This window comes from Maniola hyperantus, chromosome 18 (assembly GCF_902806685.2).
Source record: "Maniola hyperantus chromosome 18, iAphHyp1.2, whole genome shotgun sequence".
Classification (NCBI taxonomy): domain Eukaryota; kingdom Metazoa; phylum Arthropoda; class Insecta; order Lepidoptera; family Nymphalidae; genus Maniola; species Maniola hyperantus.
In genome coordinates, this window is record NC_048553.1 from 1,077,792 (window position 1) to 1,089,921 (window position 12,130).

At 44.7% G+C, this 12,130-nt stretch overlaps 1 protein-coding gene across 1 annotated transcript in view; it reads left to right on the plus strand.

The window, feature by feature from the left end:
- Acf (ATP-dependent chromatin assembly factor large subunit) overlaps window positions 1-12,130 on the plus strand; it is a 29,927-nt gene that overhangs the window by 9,904 nt on the left and 7,893 nt on the right. The window contains exons 12-19 of the mRNA XM_069504634.1: window positions 265-443; window positions 1,154-1,342; window positions 2,194-2,358; window positions 3,443-3,575; window positions 4,355-4,561; window positions 6,200-6,474; window positions 9,317-9,429; window positions 9,811-10,145. Of these exons, the coding sequence (XP_069360735.1) occupies window positions 265-443; window positions 1,154-1,342; window positions 2,194-2,358; window positions 3,443-3,575; window positions 4,355-4,561; window positions 6,200-6,474; window positions 9,317-9,429; window positions 9,811-10,145 (1,596 nt within the window). The remainder of the gene's footprint in view (window positions 1-264; window positions 444-1,153; window positions 1,343-2,193; window positions 2,359-3,442; window positions 3,576-4,354; window positions 4,562-6,199; window positions 6,475-9,316; window positions 9,430-9,810; window positions 10,146-12,130) is intronic.

Consider the following 12,130-nt stretch of genomic DNA (forward strand, 5'->3'; position numbering starts at 1 on the left):
GATGCAAGCTATCGCTGTACCAAATTTCGTCAAAATCGGTTGAACGGATGGGCGGCCCAACGGTTCAACCAATTTCGATGAAATTTGGTACCGAGATAGCTTACGTCCCGGGGAAGGACAGGCTACTTTTTTACTAGTAACGAATAAATACCAGTACGCCATAAAACAAATAAATAATAATTCGTAATTTTACATCATTACATATTAAAAGCTAAATAAACGCGCTCCGTCGTTCAAAAGATAACCTTATTAATTTTTTTTCAGCTGGAAGTGATAAAGAAAACGAATCGGCGGCCAACTCTCGCAGCGGGCCGCCTAAGAAACCTCTAACGAATCTGAACGGTCTCACACACAAACTGAACGGCGTGGACTCCAGTACGCAGCACTGTCGCGACCTGTTGCTTTGTACTGCTGATGTCAACACGTGCTATGTTCATGGGAAGGTAAGAATTTTATAAAAAGCGTTGAGAAGTGTAAAATTGGGCTATCTGGATCACTATTTAAATAGTGCGGTATTTTTTTTACTATGTACCTATAGGCTTGCGCTTGTTTGCAATCACATCAAACACGCAAAGCGGAAATGATGCAGTCTAAGGTGGAAAGCGCCTGCCTAGAAGCTGCCTATTCACTCTTCTTTTGAAGGTATCTTTGGTAAGGAAGGCATCCCATATTCTAGCAGTATGTATTCACATAACAGTCCGCTACACACACATCTGGATCACTACATTCAACAAACAACGCCGGCGTGGACTCCAGTAGGCAGCACTGTCGCGACTTGTTACTCTGTACTGGTGATGTCAACAAGTGCTATGTTCATGGAAAGGTATGCTATTTTACACGATAGTTTTAATAACGTGAGAAGTGTAAAATTGGGCTATCTTGATCACTGTATTAAAATATTGCAGCATCTTCTTTTTTTAACTAGGTAGGTATATAATTATATACCTAGTTAAAAAAAAGATAGATAAATCTTACATTTTTATCACGGAAAAAGATTTCCCACTGGATTTTAAAAACATAAATCCACGATATTATACTTACCTATACTTTTTATCGCGGAAAAGAATTTCCCACTGTGGTAGAAGTCGTAGATCTCAGCTAGTGCTTCATAATTTTCAAAACACCGACATGACCAATCCTGATTTTTTTCCAGGAAGCTGATTACAGACCCCAGTGGTGGGTGTACAACACAGAGGAACAGATCGAGACGCTCATAGAGGCGCTGAACAAGAGGGGGCTGAGAGAAGGAGAGCTGCGACAAAACCTGGAGCTGGAGCGAGGGAACATAGTGGAGTATGTCAAGAAGTGTCCGCTGCAGTACCTCACCCCCACAGTGGCGCTGGTAAGTCACTATCTGTATATTTAAAAGGAAAATGACTGACTGACTGATTGATCTATCAATGCACAGCTCAAACTACTGGATAGATGACGGATCGGGCTGAAATTTGGCATGCAGATAGCTATTATGACGTAGGCATCTGCTTATAAAGGATTTTTGAAAATTCAACCTCAAGGGGGTGAAATAGGGGTTTTAAATGTGTATAGTCCACGCGGACGAAGTCGCGAGCATAAGCTAGTCAGTTGATATAATTAATAAACTTACAAACTAAATCTGACTGACTGACTGATTGATCTATCAACTCACATTTCAAACTACTGGACAGATCGGGCTGAAATTTGGCATGTAGATAGCTATTATGACGTAGGCATCCGCTAAGAGAGGATTTTAGAAAATAGAATCTCTAAGGGGTAAATAGGGGCTTGAAGTTTGTGTAGTCTACTTACATAACTTTGATAATAATAAGTTTGGTCAAATAATAATTTTCTGATTTTAGGATAACTTGATTAGTTTGCTAAAAAGACAGACAAACTGTCAAAAAAAATATATGAAAAAATCCTATAATTTGTAAAAGTTTACGTTATATTGCAAATAAAACATGTGACTGACGCTAGAGTCAACGAACGTTGTGAAAGTAGTTCACTCGGAGTCAATGCCGCGTCGTAGGCGGGCATTGACCCGAGTTATGCACGCTATACATTGCGGGTTTGAAAAATTCTAAATCACTTAAAAGTACAAAACGACGCAAATGGTTATTGGTATTGGATTGTGTTTGGGTAGTATAACAATAACTAACAGATAGATAAGTTTTTGCTAGCGTCATGGTTACACCCTGTATTATTCTTCGTTCACAGCCACAACCGCACATAGCGCCGACAACGCGACGGAGAATACAGCCGTCGCTGCGAGTGCCTCCGGACTGTTCTTTGTCAGAAGCTCTAGAACTCTCTCTGCGGGACCACATACTAGAGTTAGAGGAGAAAATCTTTCACGGGTGTCTTGGTGCGCTTAAAGTTAAGGTAAAAATCTTGCAACTTCTTTAGACTGAAACGATCTGTACACCATTTAGTATTCTTTCATCCTGTTTTGTTATTTTTCTTAATTTATTATGTACTAGATTATGACCGAGGCTTCGCCCGCGTGGATTGCGGTTTCATAAAAATCCCGCGGGAACTCTGATTTTTCGGGATAAAAAGTAGCCTAAAGCGATTGTACGCGTTCTGTCTGTCGAAGGTTTAAACTTCTCTAAAAAAAAGCACAGCTCAAACTACTGGACGGATCGGGCTGAAATTTGGCATGCAATTTGATGATGCAGGCTAAGGTGGAAGTCTAATGTGTATGGCAAAAAGATCATATTATATTATTATAGATTATATTATATATGCATCCACAAAACATAAGTGTGCAATAAATTAGTGGGCTATTACAACTTGCTGATCAATGAGGAAAAACTTTTTTTTTTTTTTAAATATTAGCCATTTTTTAAATGACTAATATTCCCCTTTCCTCTCCAATTAAGCGTCAAGCTTGTGCTAGGAGTAGATACGACAATAGTGCAACGGGTGGGGTGTGAACCGGCGACCTTTCGGTTTTCAGTCCACTCCTATTCCGGTTGAGCTATTGAGGCTCTAAAGTTAAAGACTTTAAAGTTAATAAAACTAGAAGAACACGATTTTATTAGCGCATTAAGTTGTTACTTAGGTAAGAATAAAAAAAATAAAAAAAACTTTTTTATTCGAATAAACTTTTACAAGTATTTTAGCGTTTAAACTACCGTGAGTGATTTCCATTATAAATACTATCTGTCCCGGCTTACTCACGTGTGTAGTCGACGTTAGCCCGACTAGTTTCGGCAGCTGTCTCCCCCCCCCCCCCCCCCCCCCCCCCCACCCCAGTCACCCTCACAACGGGCTCTACGGGCAGCGGCACGTGCGTCCCGCAGTCAAAACCGCGGCGCGTGCGCGGACGGACTCCCTTGAAAAAGGACCCCGGATGGGTTCGAAACTAGTAGACAGATCAGACAGATAGCTTTTACAAGTACTTTCGAATAGTCGGATGCATCTATCACTATATAAGATGTGTGTGTGTGTGTGTGTTCGTCAGGACCGCGAAGCGTGGCGAGGCACGATAATGCTGCGCGGGTACGACAAACAAGCCGACTATTTGAGTTGGGGACCTTCCAGGCAGTTCAGAGACGATTACCACCAACCCGACGGCCAGTTACGGTTACCACATGGTGAGTATTTTTTATGTTTTTATTCAGATACAAGTTAGCCCTTGACTGCAATCTCACCTGGTGGTAAGTGATGATGCAATCTAAGATGGAGCGGGCTAACCTGGAAGGGGTGTGGCAGTTTTATTAAACCCATACCCTTTTGGTTTCTATACGGCATCGTACCGGAACGCTAAATTACTTGGCGGCACGGCTTTGCTGGTAGGGTGGTTACTAGCCACGTCCGAAGCCTCCCACCAGACTAGACCAGAAGTTTAGAAATTATAAAATTCCAAACCCCTCCCACTAACAAGACCATGTTCCGAATTCATTTGACATTGGTTGGTTCTACATTGCAGCTTCACTGAGTGATATCCAAATATTTTTTTCGTAGAAAACCTTCAATGGATTTAAAATAAATGTACATATCTACTTTTGCCAAAGAAATTCAGTGGCCCTACCGCGGTTGTTTGACAGCTACAATGTCACGATCGCAATCATCTCTGATTGGTTAATGCTCGCTCACTATTGGCCACAATGCATTGTTGCAACAAGAATCGCACAAATTCAGCCAATCAGAACAATTGAGATTGTAATAACTTTGTCAACTTTGTCAGCCCTAGCACAGACTACGGTCTATTTGGGCTGCAAACTGCCAGCACCAGTCTCGGCTTTTTGTCTAGTGCTTTGGTCTGGAAGTGTGGTGTGAATTATTCGCTTTCTTTTGTCTAAATAAAAAAAAAAAAAAAAAAAAATGCACGTTTTAGACAATCGCCCTACTGTTCTTAAATTGTTCTTTGCAGACATAGACAAATCAGAGATAGAAACAGTGGCCGAGAACAAATACCGCGACCCAGGACATTGTCTAGAAGTGACGAAGGTGAACGGAGTGAAGTCAGAGCCAGAGGAAGACAGTCCTGCGGCCAAGCCAGACGTCGTGAGAGACTTGGCCTCTGCGCTACTCCAGGTCGCTCAGTCCATACACCAGAAGTACCTGAAAAGGCCGCTAGGTGAGGCGAATTTCTTTGCCAATTTTAAGGTGGGGGCTGATGGGGTTGGGTTTTCTTGAAATGAAATTCTGCATGGAGTACTGCAGTCATCTCTTCGATGGCTCAGCTAAATACCAACTAGCCGCTTTAGACGCCGTTGATCGTCGAGCCAGGAGACTTATAGGCGAAGATTCACCACTTTTGGGGAAGCTTCAAAGTCTTGATCACCGCCGAAAAGTTGCCGGCCTATCGGTGTTTTACAGGATATATTTCGGAGAGTGTGCTCAGGAGCTGTTCGATCTTGTCCCTCCCTCACCTTTCTACCACCGTACCGCAAGACACCGGGTGAGTTTTCACCCCTATGTCGTCAACATTCCATCTTCGCTTTGCGTCATCATTCCTTATACGCATGGCTAGGGTCTGGAATACTCTTCCTAGATCAGTGTTTCCTGTCAATTATAATCCGGGTACCTTTAAAACAAGAGTGAATAGGCACCTTCTAGGCAAACGCGTCCCATCTTAGGCCATATCATCACTTTCCATCAGGTGTGATCGTGGTCAAGCGTGCGCCTATAACGAATAAAAAAAAAAAAAATCCAAAAAAACCCTGCCTTTTTTTTCGTGAAGAAAATCCAGGGTACACACGGTATGTCGGACTCCTATCGACTTAAAACCTCATGAAGGTCCATCCCACCGCTGGCGACGGAGTACAAGGGAACGGAAACGCCTCGATACTCCGCCAGCAGCAGACCCAGCAGTGGCGCACCCCGTGGCCTCATACACCGTTAGAGGCGTGCGGGCGGAGCAGACCGATTTGAACCCCCCCCCCCCCCCCCCCCTCCACTCCTTCGGCAGTCTCAAAGTGATGATGATATAGTGGTGACAATTTTTACGCGAACTTAAAACTAAAGCTACGAGGGTTCCAATCGCCCCTCATATCTGGGACGGTCCTCGTATTCCAGGGGTATGACTTCCTCACCTACTGGAGCCATGCCCCATGGGTTCGTCTACTGCGCCCTCTGCTCGGGACACTCAGAAGGACGCGCAGACAACCCCTCCTCTCTGCCAGGTCAATTGGCCATGGCTAACAATCCATACTAATATTATAAATGCGAAAGTGTGTCTGTCTGTCTGTGTCTGCTAGCTTTTCACGGCCCAACCGTTCAACCGATTTTGATGAAATTTGGTACAGTTGAGTTAGCTTATATCCCGGGGAAGGACATATGCTACTTTTTATCCCGGAAAGTTGAAGAGTTCCCTCGGGATTTCAAAAACCTAAATCCACGCGGACGAAGTCGCGGGCATCATCTAGTATCCCATAAAGACAAATTGTTAACCATATTACCAGGGTCACCAGCCCAAACGGTGCTCTTCCCCCGGGACGTATCCGAAAGGGCCTCGCAACACTCAAACACACGTGGAGATTATCTTGCTAGTATTCCAAGAAAACCCCTACCAACCCAATTCTAAGTATAATTCCCGCAAATTGCTAATGCACGTGACCGCCATTTTAGTGATGTCAGCACTAGACTGAAGTTTCGAGCTGATGGTCTATTTTTACTTAAATATACAAAATGACGTCATTTCGATGTTAATGTGACATGGTTCCAGCGCAATAGCATTTTGCAGGACTTATACCTCTTTCACATTCATCATCAGGTCTTGACGAAAAGGAACGAAAGGATCGCGAAGCAAGGAACAAGCCACTAGACCTCGAAGCGCTGGAACGCTGGGAGGTTTCCCTCATGGAGTGCCGAAGCTTCGCAGCACTAGTTCTCCACCTGCTGGCGCTGGACAGCAGCGTGAGCTGGGCGGCTAGCGTGCTGAACGCCAGCTGTCGCCTGTGCAGACGCCGCACCGACCCGGACAACATGCTGCTGTGTGACGGCTGCAACAAGGGACACCACCTCTACTGCCTCAAGCCTAAGCTCGCGGTGAGTGTGACCCTAGCATTATTTCTTTTGTGTGTACAAGTACAGGTGATATATGCTTAATCCTGACAGGAAGATCTCTAAACTCTTGGTATGCCTGGGCATCCAGCTGGTCCTTAAGCTCACAGTGAATGTGACCCTAGCTTTAGCTCTTCTCTATCTTTTGAAGTGTGTACAGGTACAGGTGATATATGCTCAACCCTAACAGGAAGATCTCTGGACTGTTGGTATGCCTGGGCATCCAGCTGGTCCTTAAGCTCACAGTGAATGTGACCCTGGCTTTAGCTCTTCTGTATCTTTTGAAGTGTGTATGGGAAGATCTTCCTCTAGACTGTTATTATGCACCTAAAAACCAATAATTGAATTGGGTATTTGACTCCAATTTTTTTATTACTTTATTATAAACTAGGACTAGGATAAAAATAATGATGTAAACTGAAAAAACCAATTAAATCGATCAAATAACAAAAAAGTTATAAGCATTTAAATATTTCTGATTAGACAGAGATAGCGATATAGAATTTTGACGTCACACCTTACTAATGCCATAGGAGCTTCGTGCGGTTTCATACAAATTTTCGTTTTGCGAGAAAGGGATAGAAGACCCTCCCACTCCAAAATTAAAATGCCTGTAACTTTGTAAATCTTTGTTGGGTTTTAATATTTTTTTCAGCGTACGTCATTATTTTTATCCTAGTTTATAATAAAGTAATAATATTAATCAAATTCAAAAGTAGGAAAATACCCAATTGAACTGTTGTTATACCCGGAGGATCCAGCTGGTCCTATCATTGTATCTTGGAATTTGCATATAGTCAGTGGCGTGCAGTTCATAGAGGTGTAAAAGTACTGCTTACCCTAGTTGAAATGACCAGTGCCCATTTTTCTTTATGACCTGCCATTCAGTAGGTCTATATAAGGTGTATCTAAGGCCTATCTTACTAATGCTTACCCTGGTTCCAAACTCTGTGCACGCCACTGCATATAGTGCTCCATAGAGAAAACTTAGTTCGATTGAGGATCTGAGTACCGCGAAGCAAGGAACAAACCGCTGGACCTCGAAGCGCTGGAACGCTTTCCCTCATGGAGTGCCGAAGCCTCGCAGCACTAGGTCTACACGCGTGAGCTGGACGGCTAGCGTGCTGACAACATGGTGCTGTGTGCTGTCACACTGCACCATATTGTCGGGGCTAGTGCGTCTGTGTGACGGATGCAACAAGGGACACCACCTCCACTGCCTCAAGCCTCAGCTCGCGTAGACAGTGTGACCCGAGTAGACATGTGTAGTTAAGAGCCCTCGCCCACGGCGACTTTTTGTAGCGATACAGTAGCGATGCTGTCGCGCTTCCGCATCGATACAGTCGCGAAGCAGTCGCTAGCTGTGTGCCCTCGCCCACGGTCTTAGATTCAGTCGCGATGCAAACGCGATACTGTCGCGCTTCCGCATCGATACAGTCGCGAAGCAGTCGCTAGCTGTGTGCCCTCGCCCACGGTCTTAGATTCAGTCGCGATGCAAACGCGATACTGTCGCGCTTCCGCATCGATACAGTCGCGAAGCAGTCGCTAGCTGTGTGCCCTCGCCCACGGTCTTAGATTCAGTCGCGATGCAAACGCGATACTGTCGCGCTTCCGCATCGATACAGTCGCGAAGCAGTCGCTAGCTGTGTGCCCTCGCCCACGGTCTTAGATTCAGTCGCGATGCAAACGCGATACTGTCGCGCTTCCGTCTCGATGCAAACGAGAAAAAAATGTTGCACTGATGCTTGGTTCTCCATTCATGCGCCACCCTCCCTCCGTTCTTTCCCCGATGTCGTCCGACACGGTCGCGCGTTTGCATCGATACCGTCGCGATGCAGTAGCGCGTTGCTAATCCGACTAACACGAGTTAGTAGTGATGCTGGCGTGTGTTTAGTAAACGCGCGACAGCATCGCTACAAAAAGTCGCCATGGGCGAGGGCTCTTAGGATCATAAAGTTCGGCGAACTGTATTCGACGGTGAACGATATCGCTCAAGTCCAAACAGTTCAAAATGTGTGGGGCGCTTCGAATCGGCACAAAAAATTACTGATATTTTAACCAGAACTTAACGTTATTATTATACACCTAAACACAATCCAATACCACTTGCCTCGTTTTGTAGTTTTAGTAATTTAGTATTTTTTAACCCTGCAATATATAGCGTGCAAAACTTGGGTCAATGCCCCGGCCGTGGCATTGACTCCGAATGGCCTACTTACGGAACATTCGTTAATCTCTAGCGTCAGCCAGATGTTTTATTTTTGCAATATATCGTGAACTTTAACAAAACATAGGTTTTTTTTAGATATTTTTGCAATTTTTTGGTGTTTTAATATCGGTAATCACCAGTAGTAACACCCGTCTTCGTTTTTGCTAGCGTTCTAGTTAATCGTTTTTTTTCTAATTTAAAATTATTTTCTTTCATGCATTCAGTTAAGTATGCGAAATAAGGTAATTACTTAATGCTCGTGTCAAGTAAATCAAATTGATTAAAAATATTCAATTCATCATCATCAACCGATAGACTTCCACTGCTAGACATAGGTCTCTTGTAGGGACTTCCACACGCCACGGTCTTGCGCCGCCTGAATCCAGCGGCTCCCTGCGACTCGTCTGATGTCGTCCGTCCACCTGGTGGGGGGTCTTCAAAAGCTGCGCCTTCCAGTGCGAGTTCGTTTAAAATTACTTATTTTAATGATTATATTTTACAGAGCTGATTTTACTGGTGTGTTTTTACATCGCAAGGCGTGGTTGGAAGAGGCAAATGGCCGCTGCCTGTGTTGTTTTGTTTATGTTTTATGAACAGGATGTTTTTATTTTCTAATAGAAAGTGCCAGAAGGCGATTGGTTCTGCGAGCAGTGTAAACCGAAAGAGAAGACGCCGCGCAAGCGGAGAAAACTGTACACTGAGGAGCAGCCAGAGGAGGAGTTGGATGACAGGTGAGAGTCAACTAGCGATTCATTCGAATAACTATCGAACTATTCGATTCTTATTATTATTCGATATTATCGAATAACAGTTGAACGAGTCGAAAAACAATCGATTGTTTTCGATTGTTCAATTTTTACTATAGCTTGCAGGTCTGCGACGAATGAATCGTAAATCGAAATTTAGATTTTCGATTTATTCCTTCCAGACCGTGCGCTCCACATTCGTAGACTTAGGAACGAAAAATTTAACAATCTATTTACGATTTTTATTTGATTGTTTCTCACGAACAAATCGACAATCGATTGTTCGATTCATTCGAATGTTTTTCTTTTGCAACAATCGATATAGTTGCATCGCATATGACTGATTTGGTGCGTATATTCCGACAGTGCGGATTCATTCGACGTGGACGAAGCGCTGTCTCTGTGCGGCGCGTGCGGCAGCGGAGGGCGACTCGCGGCGCAGTGCCGCGCGTGCGCCGCCCGGTTCCACGAGGAGTGCGCCGCGCCCAGGCAGAGGTTGTCCCGCCGGTTCCTGTGCGAGGCTTGCGCCAACCCCGCCAGAGGTGAGGAAGCAGTGTCTCTTTGTGACGCGTGCGGCAGCGGAGGACGGCTCGCGGCGCAGTGCCGCGCGTGCGCCGCCCGGTTCCACGAGGAGTGCGCCGCGCCCAGGCAGAGGTTGTCCCGCCGGTTCCTGTGCGAGGCTTGCGCCAACCCCGCCAGAGGTGAGGAAGCAGTGTCTCTTTGTGACGCGTGCGGCAGCGGAGGACGGCTCGCGGCGCAGTGCCGCGCGTGCGCCGCCCGGTTCCACGAGGAGTGCGCCGCGCCCAGGCAGAGGTTGTCCCGCCGGTTCCTGTGCGAGGCTTGCGCCAACCCCGCCAGAGGTGAGGAAGCAGTGTCTCTTTGTGACGCGTGCGGCAGCGGAGGACGACTCGCGGCGCAGTGCCGCGCGTGCGCCGCCCGGTTCCACGAGGAGTGCGCCGCGCCCAGGCAGAGGTTGTCCCGCCGGTTCCTGTGCGAGGCTTGCGCCAACCCCGCCAGAGGTGAGGAAGCAGTGTCTCTTTGTGACGCGTGCGGCAGCGGAGGGCGACTCGCGGCGCAGTGCCGAAACGATATTCATCTCGCTCATCAAAAGTCGCTTCACGCAGCACACCGAAAATAGCTTGGGCGCAATCTAAATATATAAAAGGAAAAGGTGACTGACTGACTGATCTATCAACACATAGCTCAAACTACTGGACGGACTGGAAACGATTTTTGAAAATTCAACCCCTAAAGGGGTGAAATAGTGGTTTGGAATTTCTGTAGTCCACGCGGACGAAGTCGCGAGCACAAGCTAGTCTCGTTAAAACGACAAAAATCGATTTTTAAGGACATGCTGTACCTATAATTATTAACTTTAATTATAATTTTAAGTAATCTCTTTTGGCATTCTGTTATAACTAGATTTAAATTTAAATAATAATTATGTATTTACGCTATTGATTACTTTCAAATAAACAAAATAAAATAAAATAGTAAAATTATGCTTGTGTGGTGGGTACTGTGAACGTGTCTTTTATTAACCTATATATATATCTCTACATAGTATAAAACAAAGTCGCTTCCCGCCGTCTGTTCCTTTGTACGCTTAGATCTTTTAAACTACACAACCGATTTTAATGCGGTTTTCATCAATAGATAGAGTGGTTTACGAGGAAAATTGATATGTATAGTTTAATATTATTTTGTGTTAATTTGTTGAAATATAACGATAATTGTTTAAGATGTCGAAAGAAATCAAGCCGACTATAGCTTTCATTGACAATGCTGTCTTAGTCTAATGCTCACTGGCACCACATTAGTCTCTACACTGCACCCGTGTGAAGCCGAAGCGAGTTGCTAATGATAAATATGAAAATATTATATTTATTAAATCATCATCATCATCGTCAACCGGTAGACGTCCACTGCTGGAGATAGTTTCTTATATGGACTTCCACGCGCCACGGTCTTGCGCCGTCTGAATCCAGCTGCTCCCTACGACTCGTCTGATGTCGTCCGTCCACCTAGTGAGGGGTCTTCCAACGCTGCGCCTTCCGGTGCGAGGTCGCCATTCCAGCACCTTGGGGCCCCCAATAAATATATATAATATAATAAAACCAATAGACTGTCTATCTACTATCTGTTTTATGAACTACTAGCTGCCCCGGCGAACTTCGTACCGCCTAACAGTCGACTCTTTCAGGCAATTTTTTAAATTTTTCTCATTTCATTTTTATATATTGTGAGTTTTTATATATTTAGAGATGTGACTTGCCCATTGCCGTAGTCAATATATTAAAGCAAGCAGGCAGGCTTATTTATTAAATATAATATAATTATTATTCAAATATGAATTTCCTATCTGTAAAGATCGTCGTCGGTGCGCGGCCACAGCGATGTCCAACATCCAGCAGTACGCGCGAGCGATTAACAGTCGAAGCATATCTTCGGGTTTGTCCTCTGATCGTTACCCACTCTGTGTCACTCATTATACGGCTGATCGCTTGACTTTCATCCTACGCTGGGCTTCGGTGAACTGTTCATTTCGACTTGTAAACAAATTAAACTAACTCTCATAAAAAGTAAGCTTTGGTATTATTTTCTGAGGTGATTTATCTTCGGATTTCTCCTCAAACTGTTGCTCACTTTGTGTCACTCATTATACGGCTGATCGCTTGACTTTCAA